Here is a 23230-nt window from a genome sequence, read left to right as displayed (position 1 = left end):
TTTTGGTTCTTGTTTTTACTTCATCCAGCACTACCACCCCCATCATCCTCTCAGTCACTCACATTTGGGTTCAGGAGATTCCACACATAAGACTTAGTGCACATGGAGTCCTAGATCAGCAGCATCTCAGGGAGATTGAGTCATACCACCATAAGGAGGCAGTGTGACCAGGGGGGGCAGTTGTGACCTCAGCCCCCCACATTGTTATATAAAGTCAATTTGGTCCCAAAATAGAAGTAACATCACTAATGTTCCAAAATAAAGTTACACACAAGTCACCCACAGTCGTACAGAAGAGGGCGGAGCCGGGGAACGGTCTCCACGCAGCATGGCAGGCGCAGGAAGAGGACCTGTGGGCAGATAATTACATCACCGTGATTGGAGGTAAAGGAGGCGGCAGCGGCCCCCGTTGGAGAACGCACCTGTTTGTCCGGAAGTTGCAGCACATAAGTTAGAGAGTCCAAGTAAAAAAAAAAAATAATATAGTATAAAAAAAATAAAACCGCCTTGAACGAGTCCAAAACGCGCTCCGCCTCACATGGCTGACTCCTTCTCCGAGGGGCTGTCCACTACTACACAGGCATCCCTTTTCAAGAGGGGGTCACCCTCCGGCTGATCTTCTGTCATCACTCGTACTGATTTTAGATCCACGTCTTCACCGCTGGCCTGCGCGGTCCGGTCACTGTACACCTGGAGCAGGCCGGCGCCAAATGCGTCCCCTTCTACGTTCAGGATTGTACAGGTACGGTCACTGAGGAACAGCAAACAGTCAGTACAAGGAGGAAGGTGGCAACGAGGGCCCAATACAGTATGATCTATTGTACTTCAGAGCTGCACTCACTATTCTGCCAGTTAATATGAGAAGGGAAGCTGCATCCCATCAGAATCTTATAACACAGGGGAAAGGTAGTTTTTCTTAACTTCATGGGCACAGGTGCAGGTAGTACTGGGCACCCAGTGAGATTTTACACTATGCCCCGAATCTCCTGACACCAGTCATCATGTTCTACTGTGCCCACAATCTATACACCCTCCAATGGCACCCAATTATGTCATGAACCAACTACCACAAATATGGCGGCCACGAAGGGCTGCTACTTACACCAGCCAGTCCACAGCCAAGATGAGGGAGATGTCATTGGTGGGAAGCCCCACCGCCTCCAGAATGATTGCGAGTGTCAGCACGCCGCCTGCTGGGATACCTGCAGCCCCAACACTGGACGCCGTGGCAGTGACCCTGAGGAAGAGAAGGAGAGGAGTCAGAGCCTGAAACGTGCCCCTAGAGAGAAGCCGCTGGGGGTGTCATACTCACAGGATGGTGATAATCTGGATGAAGTTCAGGGGGTGGTTGTTGAGTTGTGCAATGAAGACAGCCGCCACGCACTGGAACAACGCCGCTCCATCCATGTTAACTGTGGCGCCGATCGGAAGGATAAATCTACTAATCTGTTTGGAAACGCCATTTTTTTCCTCCACGCATTTCATCATCAGTGGGAGGGTGGCTGAGCTGAAGGAAGAGCAGAGACATTAACCCTACAGCTCCCAGACGTCAAAGGGCACAACAAACAAGCAACATTACAGCATAACAGTGGAAACTGCAACTAAAATGTCTGAAAACTTTGATCACAAGATTATGTGTCACATGTAGAAGTTCACTTACATCCTGCATTATACTCCAGAGCTGCACTCACTAATTCTGCTGGTGCAGTCACTGTATACATACATTACTTATCCTGTACTGATCCTGAGTTATATCCTGTATTATACTCCAGAGCTGCACTCACTATTCTACTGGTGGTCACTGTGTACATGCATTACCTCCCCTCTCCGGCCTACCTAGATGATGTCCCAAACGCTGTGGCCAGAGCACTGACTATGCCCCACAGAAAGCGATAGGGGTTCTTCCGCGTGAAGGCGAAGTAGATGAGCGGCAGTACGATGAGGCCGTGGATGGCGTGCCCGACGAGGCAGCAGCAGATGTACTTGCCCAGGCTGGTGAAGAGCAGCACTACGTCCTCCATTTCCACAATCTTGCCAGCCACCAGGAACATGATACCAAGCGGCGCATACCTGAGGAGTAGGAGACTGTTAGCAAGCGGCGGTCATGCTGCCTCAGTGTAGCAGCCATGTTGATAGCACCTACCACATGATCCAGGTCACCAGCACCATGGTGGCTTCGTTGAAGGAGTTGAAGAACTTGATAAGAATTTCTCCCTCTTCCCCCAACTTGCGCAACGCCACCCCAAAGACGATGGCGAAGACCACCAGGCCCAGGATGTTCATGCCTTCTACCTCCTGACCATATGGCACCTAGGAGGAAACAAAACCGTGAGGTCCAAGAAGGCGGAGAAAACGCTGGAGGAACAATGGCTGCCAGCGCTGCTCACCTTAAGCACGGTCCTGTTCACGAGGACGTCGGACACGTTGACCTCCATGCCGAGCACAGTACCATTGAGTGCAGACACATTGCCTTCGTCTTGGGGGCTAATGGTGACCTCCTTATAGAACGTGGTGTACTGCAAGAGAGACGCACATCAGCGCTGCCCACCACTGCGGAAGAAGCCACTGACAAACTCACACACAGCGGAGGGGACAACACTCACCGACTGGAAGGCGGCCGACACCAAGTTGGAAGGAAAAATGTTTCTGGGGAGGGAAAAAAAAAAGTCAGACAAAACACGTACGCCGCCGCGGCTACACCACATGCGAACACGTAAACGCGACCAGACAGTGGTTTACACACAGCAGTAAGATAAATATGAGCATTACTGGAAAAGAGACAGCTTCCAATGCTGAATGCCCCTCGCTCTCTGATCGTGTGAGGTGAGGGATTATTGTGTGTCTTGTGTTCATGTATCAGAACCACCATAAGGTTAGACGTGTAACCCCCATATTTTTTGGGGAACGTTAGCCCAATTTTTTTTAGTGCCATCTCTACCTCCCTGAAAAAAAAGGTTATTTGAAGAGGCAGACCAAGATTAGTCCTACGCATTTCGCTTGAAGTGAGCTCCTCAGGGGCTGAAATGACCTCAGAGATTTACCACAACAGTGCCGTACCTGACGCCGAATCATATCAATCAGGTATCCTCACCTTAGGTAAACAAAAAGGGAAAAAAGAGGGGGGGGAATGAGTTGGATACCAACGGAAGGGAAGATAGTCACCTATAACCTCCCACAGAATTGGGGAGAAACCCTGAGACAGACGCTAAGGTGGGAGGCAAGAGGTTATGCCTGTGCTGTAACTAGATGCCCACCTGGCAGTTGCCTTACAACTCACACCTAAGGCGTTCGATCCCCTATTGCCCAACACAGGTACGGTCTTAATGTATAGCCCCGCAGATGTACTGGCGCTACACTAAAAATAGTCAACTGTTTCTCAAACCCTTACTTCAAAGCTGTGATCAGGCCTTGTTAGAAATGGCTATACTTTCTTTCGTGTAGCGCCAGTACATCTGCGGGGCTATACATTGAGACCGTACCTGTGTTGGGCAATAGGGGATCGAACGCCTTAGGTGTGAGTTGTAAGGCAACTGCCAGGTGGGCATCTAGTTACAGCACAGGCATAACCGGCATAACCTCTTGCCTCCACCTTAGCGTCTGTCTCAGGGTTTCTCCCCAATTCTGTGGGAGGTTATAGGTGACTATCTTCCCTTCCGTTGGTATCCAACTCATCCCCCCCCCTCTTTTTTCCCTTTTTGTTTACCTAAGGAGAGGATACCTGATTGATACGATTTGGTGTCGGGTACAGCACTGTTGCGCGACAATCTATCTGAAGTCATTTCAGCCCCCAAGGAGCTCACATCAAGCGCAACGCGTAGGAAATAACGTGTGGTCGGCCTCTTCAAATAACCTTTCTTCGGGGAGGTAAAAAGATAGCACAATTTTCCCAAAAAATACAGGGGTTAAACATGTAACCCTTATGGTGGTTCTGATACATGAACACAAGATGCACAATAATCCCTCACCTGGTCAGAGAGCGAGGGGCAGTCAGCATTGGAAGCTGTCTTTTCCAGTAATCCTCTCATTTAGCTTCTCCTTGAAAGGAATGTATCACTAGAGGTTTGTTTGTCTCATTAGGATTTTAATTGCACTATTAGAAGTTATATTAACTAGTCCAGTCAGTGAGAACGGCTTGGTGATTCTTCTGGGCGGCACTTGCCTTAGTGAATGTTACAGAACATGACTGCGGTTATAATTCCGCCACGTCGTGTCTCTGCTGGTGACGTCACGGACTGCGCAACTTCACACAGCAACCAGATACGGGACAGTAACAGAGATGTGCCGTATATGGGGCGACAAGGGGTTCGCGTCCAGGACGCTCGTGTCAATGGAAACCCTCGCCTCCGTTTCCAGTAACTTCCCCGCACATAGAGTCAGCGCAGACATTCCAGGAAGCCGCAGCCGGACCCTCCTCATGTAAATAGCAACCACGAGTGACGGAAACAGAGCTGCTGACGCGTGTGGGAGCGTCTGTGATGTCACCACACATGGCTCCGCCCCTCCCACGTGTCTCACACAATCCACAGTCAACATTGCATCAGCCCCAACTGGAAGGGAACGCCGCGCGGCATCAGGACAAATCCAGGACTAGTCACCACAGCGGGGGCAGAATGCCAAATCTGGGGATCCCCTCATACAGTCACCTAACTAATGGAATACAGCAGGGGTGGAAGACAGGTCTGCATACCGGCCACTCCAGAGGGGGCAGCATGTTACAAATGGGGGTCCCCTGTATAAGGCAGCAGGACAAGTCTGGAGGGGGAAGCACTTCACATATGGGGGATCCCTATATAAGAGGTCAGCTGACTGATGTGTACACAGCAGCTGGAAGGGGATGCAGTGCAGCATCAGGACAAATCAGCTTATCGGTCACTCCAAAAGGGGCAACGTGTCACATGTGGGGGTCTCCTATAGAAGACTGGATGGATGCAAAACAATTCTGCATGGAGCACATCACATATGGGGATCCCTCTACTGTCACCTATAGAGGAGTTCAACTGAGTAACAGCAGCTGGAGGACGACAGGCTGCAGCATCGGGACAGGTCTATATACCGGTCACTCTGGAGGGGGCAGCATGTTACATGTGGGGAGCTCCTATACAGTCCCCTATAGAAACTCAACTACAATTTACACCTCCAAACCCCCCAGAAGGACCCCCACACTCACCGGATGAGGTCCAGGAAGGAGTCCACCACCTCCTTGCCCTCCGGCACGCCGTCTCCCGCGCCGCTCTGCCCCTGGGCACCCTCCCCGGGCCGGATGAGCAGTGCCAGGCAGACCCCGAGGCCGGACGCGAGCAGCGTGGTGACCAGGAAGAAGAGCATGGCCCAGCCGCCGAGTTTACCCAGGGCGGCGGGCTGCAGGGATGCGGCGCCGGACACCAGGCTGCACACCACCAACGGCAGGATGATCATCTTCAGCAGCCGTAGCAGCAGCTCCCCGGGGAACGAGAAGCGGGACACCTGCGCCGCATCCAGCTGCAGCGGCCGCACCGCCATCCCCAGCGCCGCGCCCAGCAGGACTCCCGCCACCGTCAGCAGCACCAGAGCGTTCCCGCGGAGGAGGCGGCTGGTGCGGGCGCAGCAGGACCGAGTCTCAGGGGGTCGGTGCAGGCCAGGGGGCACCGGGGGATCGGCGTCTCCGTTACATTCCTTCATTGTGCCGGGACACGTGTCTCTGCGTTGGATACTCTAACGTGCTCTGTACCGCAAGCTGCTGTTACTACACTGTGCGCTGGAGACCAGCGCCACGCTCTTATACCGGGGGGCGGAGCCGCTGTCAGATCCGTGACGTAGGGAACACATGGCTCGTAGAGCGAGAGGGGTGTGGGCGGCTTATTAGTGTAACCACGCCCCTATTAAAGTGACCGCTGCAGAATAGAAGTGGCACAGGAAGGCGACAGCTAACGAAACGCAATCTGGGGTGTAGCTATAGGGGGTGCAGGGGTAGCGGGCACACCTGATCCTGATGCCCCCCCTCAGGCACATAAGACCTCAGTTTTATAAATGTCATATGGTGGTGAAGGGTGGGGGAATGGTAAGTGAGGGGGGAGGGAGAAGGGGCACTGGTTTTACAGGTTTTAAATCAGGGTCCGGTGGGCTTCTTGATACCCTTCTGGAAATAAATAATTATATTATTTTCCAGAAATGAAGGAGTTACAGTATTCTGGGTGTGGGAGGGGCGCTCCATGACATCGCTGGCCATGTCACTGAAGAATGAGCTGGCACCTTGATGAGCGACATTCTGCTTGCGATCTACTGGGACTTGTGGTTCTAACACAGCCGGATGATAATAGATGTAGAAGATGGGGGTGTTAGTGCAATATGTCTTCACCAGAATTATGTTGCACTAATACCGAAGATGGGCATGATGGGACTTATTGTTCCAAATCATTGCATCAAGTGATACTGTTGCAGTCACTACTTATGTGGCTGGTTATTAGTAATGACCCCCTATAGGACGTATTGGTTAGCAAGCTGATTTGCATAGCTCCTCCCACTATTACCTTTGGATTTGTTTGGAAATTCGGAGGTTATTTTTAGTCGGTGGGATTATTTATAGCGGAAGGTCAATCATTAATGGAGACACTGCGCCAAACCTCAGTGGACAAGTAAACAGCAGCAGGGAGAAGGGTCATCACTCAGGAGGCAACTACAGACCTCCCCGCTGATGATGTCATCCCTGTTCTTGGCGTCAGACTGGTTTTAATGTCACGCATTGAAATGTAGAATGAAGACGTGAAAATTCCGACCGGCTGATCTGACCGCCGTAAATCAGCGGCCGGAGGGAGAAATACTGAGAATAACCAGACTGTAAAATCGATCCAGCAATGAGTTATATATAGCACCATAAAGTGGCTAAATAACACCGCCATACAGTACTCAAATAATACCACCATAGAGTGTCTAAGCAACACCACTATACAATGCCCAAACACTGCCATACAGTGGTAATAATTCTGCCATACAGTGCTCAAATGATTCCGCCATACAACACCTAAATAATACTATTCTACGACACTCAAATAATACCACCATATGGCACCTAAATACCTTACAACACTCTAGTAATACTGCCATAAAGTGCCCAAATAACACCGCAATACAATGCCCAAATACCAGCATACAGTAATCAATTAATATCACCATATAGGGTTCAAATAATACTGCCACAGTGCTCAAATAATATCCCATAGAGTGCTCAAACAGTGCCATACAGTGCTCAACTAATACCGCCATAGAGTGATTAAATTATACCACCACCTGCTATTCTTTTAAGAATGTTTATAGGAGGGCAGCTGTCTGTCCTATGTATAAGCATAGGTAAGATATGTAAATAGTGACCTGTGCAGTTATGTAGTCACATAGTGACACAAGCTAAATCTGACATGTACTCATTAATGATAAAAGCGGTATGTGGCGCCATAATTATCAGTGACACAAGTAGTATGAAGCGCTGTGCATATTATTTATTAGATTTTCTTCATATGTGGCTTGCTATGCCTATTAATGGGACAGGTGTGCTTATTATTGATACTAGTGGTATGTGATGGTGTGTCTATTAGGGATACAAGCGGTTTGTGGTGTGTAATTCTTAGTATGTGGCGGTGTAATTATTAATGATACAAGTGGTACATGGCGGTGTAATTAGTATGTGGCAGTGTCATTATTAGTGACACAAATGGTATATGCCGGTGTAACTTCTAGCGATATAAGCGGTAGGTGCAGATGTAATTATTAGTATGTGGCAGTGTAACTACTAGTGATATAAGCGTTATGTGGCGGTGTAACTACAAGTGATACAAGCGGTATGTGCCAATGTAATTATTAGTATGTGGCGGTGTAACTACTAGTGATATAAGCAGTATGTGGCGGTGTAACTGCTAGTGATATAAGGGGTATGTGGTGGTGTAATTATTAGTATATGGCGGTGTAACTACTAGCGATATAAGCGGTATGTGCAGATGTAATTATTAGTATGTGGCGGTGTAGCTACTAGCGATATAAGCGGTATGTGCCGATGTAATTATTAGTATGTGGCGGTGTAACTACAAGTGATATAAGCGGTATGTGGCGGTGTAACTAGCAATGACACAAGCAGGGTTGGTTGCAGCGTTCTTGTCCTCTTGACCTTTTTCTGCTCTTTACTCAGACTGAAAGACGCTCCCTATAAAACCCGACATTTGTAGCCTACAGCCTTGTATAACAACCCAAGCGATTCGTGGGGCAACGCCTCCGCCACAGGTCATTATAACGTGCCAGTCGTGTACCGCACGTTTGTAGCTGAATAAACACGTCACCAAAAATCCTCCAAACACGAAGCCTGGAGATATAATATATATATAGAGATCCTAGTCCTGCCAGGCAGGTGGCACTCACAGTTGGCAGCAACCAGGGGGGCAAAATACCTGCCTGCTGGCCCCTGCACATGATGAGTACAGGGTCACCCTCAACATGTAACACCTGGTGACTTGTCTCAGGAGACCTGACTCCAGACAACTGACCAGATGCCAGTGCTGCCCATATAATGCCCAATCTCATGTTCTAAATAATGAATGGGTGAGAGAACGGAGGCCGATTGACCCCAAATATCTCACCAACCCCGGAATACATTATATCCTCCAGAGAATCCTGAGAACAAGTACAGAACACCACACCCACCCGCCGCTGCCAACCATAATAACCCCTTGTGTAATCTGCCCCCTGGGCATGGCACTACCCCCACACTATAGGGAAATGGAACAGACTGTTCAAGCACACACTCACCCTACGCCCGCTGCTGGCGCTCACCCCCTGATCCTTATCATGTGTCGGCCCAATCTCTTATTTCCTGCATGTCGACCTTATTTATTCCCATGTGAACTTGGAGACCACCCCTCGCTAGTCAGCATCGTGTGCAGGGGAGCTTCCCTCTCGTGGTTGTCTGCAGTGCCATAAGGCGGAGAGGGTGACGAAGGGCACATGGGGTGCAGACCCTCAGTGATTCTGCTGCTTCTGTGAGGATGGGGTCCAAGGAGGCTCCTGTCACATAAAGGACCCTGCAGCAGCCGTCATGAGATCCATGTACAACCCTGGGGGTTGAGTACTTTAGCAGAAGGACACTGCTGTTGGCTCATGGTTGGCCTTAGCTATGCGTGACTAGTGCAGTTGCATTGGGCACCGGACAGCAGCTTCTAAGGGTAAAAGGTGGGGCACACTAGGAGTGTAGCCTAGGGGCAATTGCCTCTCTAAGGACCGTCTGGCGAGATGATCTTTTTCCTCCATGGAGCAGTGTTTTCTTGGTTTCCTCCCCTCTGATGTCCCGAAGTGCCAATGTCAGCCCATCAGCACCCTGCAACACAATTACTTATTTCTGCTGCTGTATTTATAGTATGAGATTGGTTCTGGTGTTGAATTTATAGTATGAACTTGGTTCTGCTGCTCTATTTATAGTATGAGCTTGGTTCTTCTGCTGTATTTATAGTATGAGCTTGGTTCTGGTGTTGAATTTATAGTATGAGCTTGGTTCTGGTGTTGAATTTATAGTATGAGCTTGGTTCTGGTGTTGTATTTACAGTATGAGCTTGGTTCTGGTGTTGTATTTATAGTATGAGCTTAGTTCCGGTGTTGTATTTATAGTATGAGCTTGGTTCTTCTGCTGTATTTATAGTATGAGCTTGGTTCTGCTGCTGTATTTATAGTATGAGCTTAGTTCTGGTGTTGTATTTATAGTATGAGCTTGGTTCTCCTGCTGTATTTATAGTATGAGCTTGGTTCTCCTGCTGTATTTATAGTATGAGCTTGGTTCTCCTGCTGTATTTATAGTATGAGCTTGGTTCTGCTGCTGTATTTATAGTATGAGCTTAGTTCTGGTGTTGTATTTATAGTATGAGCTTGGTTCTGGTGTTGTATTTATAGAATGAGCTTGGTTCTGTATTGCGTCCTCAGGACGTGCAACCTCAATAACATAAATCAAAGGCACAACTGTGCAAAGGAAACATAACAATATGGGGAATACTCTCCCTATAGTCCCCTAACCCGGGAGGGGGCCCTGCCTACTCGGTGGACCGATCGCTCTGACAAGTGCAAGCCCGCACACGTGCCTGGGCCACTAACAAGTCCCTATCAGGGAGCCCTAGCACAAAATAGAAGCGAAACAGAACCAAACAAAACAGAAAAGAACTTAGCTTGCAAGGAGAGCTTCCACCAAGCTGTGTTGTTCCGTCGCTGTCCAAAATGCAACTGAAGTGATTGACCAGCACAGGAGATAGTGCTGGCCCTGTTTAAATAGGAGCCAGGCTACTCAGCACCAGGTGCTGACTGACCTTCCTCCTGCAGCTACCACACCCCTCAGCTCCAGGAGAAGCAAGGGCACACCCAAAATCTGGTCTGGCCTGCAGGCAAGGTGCAGGCCTCAGCACGGCTGCAACATTCTGGTGTTGTATTTATAGTATGAGCTTGATTCTGCTGCTGTATTTATAGTATGAGCTTGGTTCTGGTGTTGTATTTATAGTATGAGCTTGGTTCTGCTGCTGTATTTATCGTATGAGCTTGGTTCTGCTGCTGTATTTATAGTATGAGCTTGGTTCTGCTGCTGCATTTATAGTATGAGCTTGTTTCTGCTGCTGTATTTATAGTATGAGCTTGGTTCTGGTGTTGTATTTATAGTATGAGCTTGGTTCTGCTGCTGTATTTATAGTATGAGCTTGGTTCTGCTGCTGTATTTATAGTATGAGCTTGGTTCTGCTGCTGTATTTATAGTATGAGCTTGGTTCTGCTGCTGCATTTATAGTATGAACTTGGTTCTGGTGTTGTATTTTTTAATGAAATTTTGTTAAAGAACAGAAAAAAACACAACCGATCATATTACTCAGTGAAAGCTGAATGTAAGGTGGTTCAAATATAAGAATAAAATACATTTACACAAAACAATATATGCTGTAAAATGTAACACATTTTGAAGAGGTAATTGGTAAAATTCAAGATAACGTCATCATACCTGTAAAAGACTAAGGCCTCCCTCACACATGCGTTGCAGTAAGCGCCACAATTTTAATCGCAGCGCTTTGCAGCATTTTACTTTCACTTTTGGGCACAGCGATGCTGCGGCCGACGGCGGCTTTTAGCACTCATTATTGATTAGGAGTGCTAAACGTTCAAAAATAGAACAGACACCACAAAATCGCTGGAAAGTGCTGATATTGAGCGGAATCCATGAATCTTTTGAGCAGAGATTTATGGAACACATTGTTAATCTTCATCGTGCTGGAAATTTTTAACTGGAAGGCCACGGCGTTAATCTTCTCCATTATTTTAAACGGACCGATAAATCGCGGGCCCAGTTTAGCGGATGGTTGTTTGAGTTTTATATTTCTAGTAGACAACCACACCAAGTCTCCAACACAGAATCCCGCCCCCTCAGAGTGGTGACTGTCTGCAACTCGCTTGGTGCGCCGAATGGATCGCTGTAAATTTTTCTGGACCTCCGCCCACCCGGCCTCAATATCGGAACAAAACTCATTTGCTCCTGGTACCTCCGAAACCCTCTTGGAAAGGGGGCCAAAACATGGGTGAAATCCGTAGTTACAGAAGAACGGTGAAGTCCCCGTAGCCTCCAGTGATCTATTGTTTAGAGCAAACTCAGCTAGTGGTAAGAACTTCGACCAGTCCTCCTGGTTTTCCGAGGCATAACAATGTAAATACTGCTCCAGGTTCTGATTACACCTCTCAGTTTGCCCATTGGTCTCAGGATGGTATGCCGAGGAAAATGAAAGCTGGACACCCAAACGAGAGCAGACTATTCGCCAAAAGCTAGAAACAAATTGTACGCCGCGATCGGAGACTATATTCTCTGGCAAACCATGTAGTCTAACAATGTGGCAAATGAACAAACTCGCCAACGTCTTGGCATTAGGTAAACAGGGGAGTGCCACAAAATGGCACATTTTACTAAACCGATCCACTACCACCCACACAACCGTGTTGCCATCGGAAGGTGGTAAATCCGTAATGAAGTCCATGGACAAATGCGTCCATGGTCTCTTAGGAATAGGCAGCGGCAATAACATACCAGCTGGCTGACTGCGGGATGACTTGGTTCTGGCACACACCTCACATGACGAAACAAAACTGAACGCATCCCGTCGTAATGACGGCCACCAATATGTTCTAGAGAGTAACTTACGGGTATTATTAATCCCTGGATGCCCGGCCAACACCGAACTGTGAATCTCGGCCAGCACTTGTAACCCTAGATGAACAGGAACAAAAAGCTTCCCAGCCGGAAGCTTTGACGGGGCCAAATTTTGTGCTTTACGGACTTGCTCTAACTCTAATGACACTGCCGACACCACCACCCCTTCAGACAGGATAGGGGCAGGAGGTTCCTCAGAAACTACTGGAAGAAAACTTCTGGAAAGAGCATCGGCCTTCACATTCTTCCAGCCTGGACGATATGTAACTAAAAATTTGAAACAGGAAAAGAAAAGCAACCAGCATGTCTGTCTGGAATTAAGTCTCTTGGCAGATTCCAGGTATATGAGGTTTTTGTGATCCGTGAAAACCGTTACTTTGTGTCGCGTCCCCTCTAGAAAATGACGCCACTCCTCGAATGCCTATTTAATCGCCAGCAATTCCCTGTCCCCAATGTCATAATTTCGCTCCGAAGACGAAAATTTACGGGAGAAGAATGCACACGGGCGGAGATCTTGCAATGTCTCCGTTCCCTGAGATAGAACTGCTCCAACCCCCACCTCTGAAGCATCGACCTCAACAATAAAGGGCCTGGAAGAATCTGGTTTCACCAGAACCGGAGCAGTAGCAAAACACCTATTCAATCCCTGAAATGACTGCATAGCTTCCATCGACCATTTAGTAGGAAAGCAACCCTTCTTAGTCATATCAGTAGGAGGTTTAACTATCACCGAAAAATTCCTAATGAATCTACGGTAATAGTTGGCGAACCTCAAGAACCTTTGTAAGGCTTTCACATTTTCTGGTAGGACCGAATCCTGCACCGCTCGGACCTTCTCAGGATCCATATTGAACCGTTCGTGGGTAATTATATGCCCCAAAAATGTGATCTCTTGTACAGCAAACACACACTTTTCTATTTTGGCGAACAAACAATTCTCACGCAAAGCTTGGAGGACCTGGCGAACATGAGAAACATGGGACTCAAAATCCGGAGAGAAGATCAAAATATCATCCAAGTATACTAGTACAAATTTGCCCACAAACTGAGAGAGAACCTCATTGATCAAGGACTGGAATACAGCAGGGGCATTAGTAAGACCAAAAGGCATCACCAGACTCTCAAAATGACCCTCTGGGGTATTAAGCGCAGTCTTCCACTAGTCCCCCTCCTTAATCCGGATTAAATTATATGCCCCGCGCAAGTCTAGTTTGGAAAACCAGTTGGAGCCATTCAACTGCGAAAACAGATCCGAAATAAGGGGGAGAGGGTATGGATTGCGTTGCGTGATTTTGTTCAATTCCCTAAAGTCAACACAGGGACGTAACCCGTCATCTTTTTTCTTTACAAAAAAGAAACCCGCTGCTAGTGGGGAATTAGATGGCCGTATATGATTTCTTCTCAGGTTGTCCTGGATATAATCTTTGGGCACCAGTCTCTCAGGGGCCGATATGTTGAACATGCGACTCTTCGGGAACTTGCAGTCAGGGAGAAGTTCAATGGCACAATCCCCCTTTCTGTGCGGTGGTAATTTGTCTGCCCCCTCTTGGGAAAACACATCAGAGAAGTCAGCTATAAATTCAGGCAACTCCTCTGCCTGAATGGAGGCTATATCAGCTGAAATGCAACCGAACAGACAACCAGGGCTCCATTTAACAATGTCCCCCTTTTCCCAGTCCACTACTGGGTTGTGTAAGCGCAGCCAGGGCAACCCCAAGACTACTTGCGTAGGGAGGGATTTCATGACATATAGTGTTATACATTCCGTGTGAAACAGCCCAATCCTTAACCCTTTCCAATCCATTTATTTTTTCTCACCCATTCTCCCCAGCTCCAAAAATGGGTGAGAAAAAATACATTTCCCTGCACCCTCCTGAACTGACAGAGTTCAGGAGGGTGCAGGTGCTCACTGCACCGTGGAGGGACCTGCTTACCTGACCGACGTCTTCCGCATTCTCCTTCTGCCTCCCGTATCGGCGATCATGTGACCGCTGGGGTCAGGTGGCACATGGCGGTCACATGATCGCCGGGCCGGGAGACAGAAGGAGAACACGCAAGACGCCAGTCAGGTAAGCAGGTCCCACAATGCAGGCTCCCGGCTCGGAGTTCATGTGACCGCCGGGGGTCAGGTAACACTGGCGGTCACATGATCGCCGGCCAGCCGGAATCTCTATGCATTACATAGCGCTCAATTAGCTAATTGAGCGCTATGTAATGTGTAAAGGAGAAGGCAGAAAGGGTTAAAAACCCTTTCTGCCCTCTCCTAGGGGGTCCTCAATGGGGACCAGTGCACAAGTGTATCTGCACCCGATGTGTCTGCCAATCGGGTGCAGATGCACTCCTGCACTGCAGTGTCGGGCCTGCCCCGACATTGGAGCTGTGGAGGAAAATGATGATGTCGGGGCAGGCCCGACATTGGATTGGAAAGGGTTAAATGGACATTAGGTACACAAAAACTCAGATTTCTCTGAGATAGTGGAGCAGCATCAATGGCGGACACAGGGATGGGACAATCTAAAGCACTCATCTCTAAGCCTAAACGTTTGACAGTCTCCTGATGTATTAAATTAATACTAGCTCCACAATCCAAAAAGAGTACTATGGGACTGTCAACACTGCCACAACGAATTTCAGCGGGAAGTACCAGCCTGGAAGAGGATACCCAAGCAATCTGATGGCCTAGAGCAGTGATGGTGAACCTTTTAGAGTCCAAGTGCCCAAACTGCAACTTAAAACCCACTTAATTATAACAAAGTGCCAACATGTCAGGGGCGGGGCTTATCACGAAGTATGATTGTACCCCCGTCGTTCTAAAAAGGACAGGGTTGTTTCAAAATAGACAGTGTGCAGATTTTGACTGCTTTTTGGATGTGGAAATGCTGCAGAATGTCCTCAGCGGAAATTTGTGTGGAAAAACCTGCAGCATTTATGCATCCAAAAAGTAGTCAAAATCTGCACCCTGTCTATTTTGAAACAGCCCTGTCCATTTCCACCACATGTAAACATACCCCAGTGGTAATAGTTACCCCCACATCACAGCGGACCCAGCGGTAATAGTGACCCCCCACAGCGATAATAGTGACCCCCACCACACAGCAGCCTCAGCGGTAATAGTGACACCCCCCCAGCAGCCCCAGGGTTAATAGTGACACCCCCCAGCAGCGCCAGGGTTAATAGTGACCCCCACAGCGGCCCCAGCGGTAATAGTGACCCCCACCCCACAGCGGCCCCAGCGGTAATAGTGACCCCCCACAGCGATAATAGTGACCCCAACCACACAGCAGCCCCAGCGGTAATAGTGACCCCCACCCCCAGCGGTACTAGTGAAACCCCCCAGTACCCCCAGCGATAATAGTGACCCCCACCCAGCAGTAATAGTGACCCCCACCCCCCAGCGATAGTAGTGACCCCAACATCACAGTGGCCCCAGCGGTAATAGTGTCCCCCACCCCAGAGCGATAATAGTGACCCCCCAGCGGCCCCCAGTGCATTAGCGACACCCCCCAGCGGCCCCCAGTGCAGTAGTGACACCCCCCAGCGGCCCCCCAGTGCAGTAGTGACACCCCCCAGCGGCCCTCCAGTGCAGTAGTGACACCCCCCAGCGGCCCCCCCAGTGCAGTAGTGACACCCCCCAGTGCCGTAGTGACACCCCCCAGCGGCCCCCCAGTGCAGTAGTGACACCCCCCAGCGGCCCCCAGTGCAGTAGTGACACCCCACAGTGCCCCTCCCGAGACCCACATACTTACCTCCACCTCCTCCTCCTCCTCCTCCTGGAAGCTCAGCTCCTCTTCTGGTCAGCGATGGTCCCGGCACGCATATTAACTTTTTCTTACCCACTTCTGCCTCAATAGGTAATTCCCAGCAACCTGATTGGTTGTTTGGTGAATCAGCCAACCCAAACAACCAATCAGGTTGCTGGGAATTGCTGATTGCTGCAGAAGTGGGGAAGAAAGTGTTAATATGCTCCCGGCACACATTCTGACACACACACTGCTGGACGCCTCCCCCCTCCCGGCAGAACCAAGTAGTAGGAGACGTCGGGGCAGGGGGGAGAGGGATTCCAGCTGCACGCTGAAGTCAGTGTGTGCCGGGATCAGCGCGGCTAGCAGTGCCGTTTGTGAATGCCGGCAGGGGAGCCGCGGCCCCTACTGGTATTCACAAGTGGTGAGCGGCCGATGGGGTGCGTGCCAGTAGGGAGGGCTCTGCGTGTCACCTCTGGCACGCGTGCCATAGGTTCGCCACCACTGGCCTAGAGGGACCTTCCCTCTAACCTCCAGACCATCTAGTTTTTCCGACTGAGCATTACGACGTGGGCAAAACTGAGCCATATGACCTGTACAATTACAGAAAAAGCATCGGCCATTAAACTGTACCGTCCTTCTTCTCCTAACCCTGCCAGCTAGAGACCCAGCTGCATGGGCTCTTCCATACCTGTAGGTAGGAGGTTGGGATCCGTAGACAGTTCCTGATGCCTCTCCCTGATACGTCTCCCAACTTTAATAGCCAGAGACATGGCCTCATCCAGACTGCGAGGTACTGGATGTCCTACCAGTACGTCCTTGATCTCATTGGACAGACCACAATGGAACTGGCTCTTTAAAGTAGGGTCATTCCACTGAGTTTCTGCTACCCAACGTCGAAACTTAGCACAATAATCTTCAACAGTGGAATCTCTCTGTCGCAAAAGTCTGATATTTCCCTCAGCCACCGCTATCTTATCGGGGTCGTCATAAATAAGACCCAAAGCAGCAAAAAAGTTATCCACTGAGGTCAGAGCCTCAGATGTCGGGGGTAATGAAAACGCCCATGCCTGTGGCGCCCCCTGCAGTCTGGACATTACAATGCCCACCCTCTGGGCGTTGTCCCCCGAAGAGCTAGGACGCAGTCTGAAATAGAGCTTACAGGCCTCTCGAAAGGATCCGAATTTCTGCCTATCACCAGAAAAACGGTCCGCTAGCTCAATTTTTGGTTCCTTGCTGGGAACCTGCAGCGCCAGTTGTCGCTGTTTAATCTCAGCGACCTCCGCAGCCAGCGTGCCGAGCTGGTGCAACAAAACCTCAAGAGGATTCGTATTAACTGCACAGAATCTCCCTGAGTAGGTAAGGGCTGGTCAATCTGTTGCATCCTCAGGGCGTGCAACCTCAATAACATAAATCAAAGGCACGACTGTACAAAGGAAACATAACAATATGGGGAATACTCTCCCTATAGTCCCCTAACCCGGGAGGGGGCCCTGCCTACTCGGCGGACAGATCGCTCTGACAAGTGCGAGCCCGCACGCGTGCCTGGGCCACTAACAAGTCCCTATCAGGGAGCCCTAGCACAAAATAGAAGCGAAACAGAACCAAACAAAACAAAAAAGAACTTAGCTTGCAAGGAGAGCTTCCACCAAGCTGTGTTGTTCCGTCGCTGTGTGATTGACCAGCACAGGAGATAGTGCTGGCCCTGTTTAAATAGGAGGCAGGCTACTCAGCACCAGGTGCTGACTGACCTTCCTCCTGCAGCTACCACACCCCTCAGCTCCCGGAGAAGCAAGGGCACACCCAAAATCTGGTCTGGCCTGCAGGCAAGGTGCAGGCCTCAGCACAGCTGCAACATTCTGGTGTTGTATTTATAGTATGAGCTTGGTTCTGCTGCTGTATTTATAGTATGAGCTTGGTTCTGGTGTTGTATTTATAGTAGGAGCTTGGTTCTGCTGCTGTATTTATAGTATGAGCTTGGTTCTGCTGCTGCATTTATAGTATGAGCTTGGTTCTGCTGCTGTATTTATAGTATGAGCTTGTTTCTGCTGCTGTATTTATAGTATGAGCTTGGTTCTGGTGTTGTATTTTTTAATGAAATTTTGTTAAAGAACAGAAAAAACACAACCGATCATATTACTCAGTGAAAGCTGAATGTAAGGTGGTTCAAATATAAGAATAAAATACATTTACACAAAACAATATATGCTGTAAAATGTAACACATTTTGAAGAGGTAATTGGTATAATTCAAGATAACGTCATCATACCTGTAAAAGACTAAGGCCTTCCTCACACATGCGTTGCAGTAAGCGCCACAATTTTAATCGCAGCGCTTTGCAGCATTTTACTTTCACTTTTGGGCACAGCGATGCCGCGGCCGACGGCGGCTTTTAGCACTCATTATTGATTAGGAGTGCTAAACGTTCAAAAATAGAACAGACACCACAAAATCGCTGGAAAGTGCTGATATTGAGCGGCTGTCTGAGCGGTCCCATTGAAAATCATGGGAGCATTATATCGCGCTAATCTTGGTAAAAAAACGTCTGTGTGAGGAAGGCCTAAGAAGTACCTGGAAGGGTCGAAGACCAAATTAGTTCAACCATTTGCTGAAATGCGTTTTGCGTGTGGGTTGCGGTTGACGAGCCACACCAAGTTCCCCAGATTTTTTAAAACTTTATCTGGGCGTTTTCTGTCTTTATACACTATCTCTTCGTATGGGAGTATAGAGATTACTAGATTATGCCGTTGGGAGAGCTTTGGCGGTCATCTGTCAATCCAGCACAATGCCACAGCCTCATGGGCCAAAAACAACACCTCACTAAGAACAAAGCAGATATGGAACTGCTATTGCTCTTCGTCTACTATATTGAGCAAACATTAAGCTGGGTTTGGTAAAAGTGATACGCCCAGCAGTTGTCTCTCATGCTGTACTTATGTACGGAGCTTGGTCCTGGTGCTGTACTAATGTACTGAGCTTTTGTCCTGGTGCTGTACTAATGTACTGAGCCTGGTTCTGAGGATATATTTATGTATTGTGTTTGGTACTGTATTTATGCACTGAGCTTGGTTCTGGTATCATAGTCTCTGAACTGTTCTGGTGGGGGTACGCTGTTATCTTAAATCTTTCTGCACAAGCAGAATACAGGCAGGCTGCTTATCAGTGCAATGTATGTGTATATATATATATATATATATATATATATATATATATATATATATATATATATAAAATTTGTTTTTAATGACAGGAAAGAGGAGAGGGAAGGGGGGCAGACCCCCAAAACCCTCTGGTTGCAGTTGGAGGGCGCCTTCATATGAAAAAAATTGTCAACTTGCTAATAATTTTTATGTTTTGATTCTACATCATTTTGAAGATCTCTCCTATCTGCTAGTGGATGGTAACACCCAGAGGCTGAAAACTCTTCCTGACGTAGTTCTGTTCACAAAGCTGCTCAGCTCACACCCTAGAGGGGGCGCTGCTGCAGATCATCTATGTCCCTATAAGGGAAGGGGGGGCGCAGATGTCCTTTTTGCATCTGTAGGGCGCACCTCATGTGATGTCATAGTCCTGGTGCAGTAATGTCTTTTAGTTTAGTCCGGGAATCATACGTTATACACGCCATGACATCAGTGACGTGGTTCAGCTTTTGGCTGTCTGCGGAAAAAAGTGAAACACCCCCCCCCCCCTTCCCCCACACACTCCGACTGCAGGGGCTGATGATGTGTGCGCTGCTAACGTCATTCGTGCCTGGACATTATGTATGGGAATCCAGTAGATTCCTGACACGCTGGTCTTTCTGGACATTCAGGTTATGGATCCCAGCGCCTGCAGGCCTCATTCACACAGGGGCACGCATATTCGGTCACATAAATCCACAGTATATTTCCTGCCTTTTTATTGCATTTTCGCTGCGTATGCGTTTTTTTCACGCATGTTTCCGGCATATGCAGTGCCTTTTTTTTTTTTTTTTTCAAGAGGTTGTTTTTTCCCAGTTGATTTCTCCGGTATATTAGGGCTTAAACAGATGACGGTGTTTGTGGGATGTTTTGCGGGAGTGAAAATCATACCCACAAAACCTGACAAAGTGAATTCATTGATTGCAATGGTTTACTTTTACAGCCGTGTTTCTTTAACGATATTCCCACGCACAAAAAAATAGTCCGTGCCCTATCTTTCTGGCGTGTCGTTTTTATACATGTGTGAACGGATAGGGCAGGACGTATCTTTCAGCTTTTCTTTTTCCGCACACAATAGCTCAAAGATTAAACCGTAAAAAAAAAAGAGCCTTTGGACTGGTTAATGCACAAATATGCTCGGTAGCGGCGAGCGTATTTATGCATGCGTTAGTCTGAAGAAGCCCTCTAACTGTCTCTTCTGCCGACAAGCGGAAATAGGCAGTTTATACGCCACTACTTTGTGTATTTGCTGCACGTTTACGCAATCCATAGACTTTAAAAGGTGTAAGGGCACAGAAAAATAGGACACGCTACGTTTTTTTATACTCAACATAACTATGCACATGTGAAAAAAAACACAGAAATCAGTTGGTTCTGAGCATGATACGCTGTGTAAATACACCCGTGTGAATGAGGCCTGAAGCCGTATTTACGCTGCTGATGGCAAGCTGTGCCCGAGATTCTCAGGCATAAGGGCTCATTCACACGACCGTGATTTCACCGCGTATTACACCTGCGATGCACGCCCACGTGATACACTGTGAATGGAGTCAATGAAAGTACATTGATATGGATCCATTCACATTAGCGTGTATTCATTGCGCGTGAAAACGATCGCAGCATGCTCTTTTTCACCGCGTATCACACACAAACAGCCCTATTCTCTATGGGTAGCATGCACAACACTGCTATGACACAGCGGGGAATTTTTAAAAAGCCACACTGCACATGCCCGCGTGCGTGAGATACGCTGTTATGCGCAGTGCACTATCGCTGCTGTGCGTGGTGATAACCGGCTCATCACCAGCGCCACAGACCTGTAAAACGCTGCATGATCCGCGTGTGAATGAGGCCTCACATCGCATGGCACAGGAACGCCCGTCCGTGTGCTGAACGATATTCGAGACACCACACATTGCAAGTCCAATTCTCAAGCGAGATTCGCACAAAAATAGGACTTCCTTCCGTTTTTCGGTTTCACATTATCACTGCGAGGTAAAAAATGGTTGTGTAAATCAATCTATTACAAGTAACGGGTTAGCACAATGTACGAGTTCTGGGCGTTTCGCACTCTCACAGAACTTGCACATTAATCTTATCCATGTAAATACAGCCTCACTGAGACGATCTAGAAAAGCCAGCGGTGGCCATCTATGCCAGGCCGGAGGGCAGAAAGAGAAGGCACTGAACCATGGAGACGGTTAGTGCCAGGGTCCGAGGACAAGATGGAGGCAGAAATAGTATATGGAAAGCAACAAGTGCAGAAACCCACGAGAAGGAGGTGGAGGATGAAGGTGGTGATAGGGAGGGTGACGAGGATGGTAATGAAGTGGATGATGAGGGTGACGTTGAGGGTGGTAATGAGAAGGATGATGAGGGTTGTAATGAGGTGGATGATGATTGTGAGGGTGGTAATGAGGTGGATGAGGAGGGTGAAAGTGAGCGTGGTGAGGGTGAGGATGATGAGGGTGGTAATGAGGTGGATGATGAGGGTGATAATGAGGTAGATGGTGAGGGTGGTAGTTAGGTGGGTGACAGTGGTAATGAGGTGGATGATGAGCGTGGTAGTGAGGTGGGTGACGGTGGTAATGAGGTGGATGATGAGGATTGTAATGAGCTGGTTGATGGGGGTGAGGATGGTGAGGGTGGTAATGAGGTAGGTGATGAGGGTGATGATGGTGAGGGTGGTAATGAGTTGGATGATGAGGGTGATGGTGAGGATGATGACGGTGGTAATGAGATGGATGATGAAGGTGAGGGTGGTAATTAGGTGGATGATGAAGGTGAGGGTGGTAATGAGGTGGATGACGAGGGTAAGGATGGTAATGAGGTGGATGATGAGGGTAAGGATGGGAAGGAGGTGGATGATGAAGGTGAGGATGGGAATGAGGTGGGTGATGAGGGTGACTGTGTATATAATCACATTAATGCTGATGGTTTTAGATGTGAATGACCCCACAATGCGATGACGATTATCAGGGTTCCCAGCATTTGTTGTTACTTTTCTCCCTCTCTCCATCTCATGGTTTCCATAGTGATACACATGCACTCCTAGATAACAGACGCAGCGGTCTCCATGGAAACCTTGTCTTTATTCCAGGCCCGTGGTAGATCATATGACTCTTCATGATAGAGAACCCACAAGTGTCTGTGTGGCCAGATGTAGTTTGTGAGGTACTCAGCAGTATTTATTACACTGTATGGCGCAGTTTGGGCACGATAATATATTGTATATCGCATATACTGTAATTCAGCGATGTATGGCAGGATATTTGTGCACTATATATATAACTGCCCTGTAGCAGGTGGGTAGGCGCTAAACAGAAGGCATCACACAGGTCACTATCCAACATAAGACCGTCCCCGTGTGCCTGTCATGTGTTTGGCACAGCCAATGCTTCCCACCACGTGCGCTTTATGGCGCCGCACTCCACAATCTGCCCCTTCGCTTTGGAGGTTTTATTATTTCCATCTGGAGACAAAAAAAAAAGTGCTAGAAGTCACCGCCAAAATAAGAAAGTGCCGACAACATGACCCTCGTGAATCACCGCCAGATGTGCGCCGCCTCCCCTGTCAGCCAATCGCCGGCCGGAGTCAAAGCTGTGGAAACTCTGCGTCACATTTGTCCTCCCAGCCTGTAAGCCGCAGACAGTGGGGGTCAATTGCTAAGAATTAACAAATCGACATCCAGTCCTTACCGTCGCAGCACGGAACGCGATCGGGTACTTGTCATACTATAGATTATTGACCCCATATGTATCACCCCCTACTGGCTGAGTCACATCACTGCAGGTACAGGACGCAGTACGTTGGTTGCTGATGGTGACCGGGGGGGCAGGCATGTGCCACAGTATGTTCTGTACCCTCATATTGTGCCAGGATAAATATACATTGGTCACATGTTCCGGCCTTGTGTGCTCACGTTACATAATTCACCTTCGCGATGAACGTGGGGCGCGGCCGTCACTGCTATAAATGGGGAACTTCATTACTGAGGAGGGGGTGCAGGAGCAGCAGAATGTGTTGCAGCTCCCCCCTTCTTGTTCCCAATTTATGAGGAATGAGTAATGCACTGCGGTGGGAGGAGCCTGTGAGACGCCAGAACATAGAGATCTCCATCATTTCTTATGAACGCAGGT

At 48.5% G+C, this 23230-nt stretch overlaps 1 protein-coding gene across 1 annotated transcript; it reads right to left on the bottom strand.

The window, feature by feature from the left end:
• SLC1A5 (solute carrier family 1 member 5) lies at positions 1–6053 on the bottom strand. Its single transcript, XM_066581482.1, has 8 exons — positions 5168–6053; positions 2604–2646; positions 2388–2516; positions 2144–2310; positions 1837–2070; positions 1313–1507; positions 1103–1237; positions 1–751 (listed from the first exon to the last, which is right to left on the bottom strand). The coding sequence occupies exons 1-8, from the start codon at positions 5656–5658 to the stop codon at positions 535–537; spliced, it is 1611 nt and encodes a 536-aa protein (XP_066437579.1). The 5' UTR covers positions 5659–6053; the 3' UTR covers positions 1–534.
• Positions 6054–23230: the final 17177 nt, after the last annotated feature.

This window comes from Eleutherodactylus coqui, chromosome 10 (assembly GCF_035609145.1).
Source record: "Eleutherodactylus coqui strain aEleCoq1 chromosome 10, aEleCoq1.hap1, whole genome shotgun sequence".
Classification (NCBI taxonomy): Eukaryota; Metazoa; Chordata; class Amphibia; order Anura; family Eleutherodactylidae; genus Eleutherodactylus; species Eleutherodactylus coqui.
The sequence above is the reverse complement of the archived record's forward strand: the minus strand, read 5'-3'. Positions and strand labels throughout refer to the sequence as shown.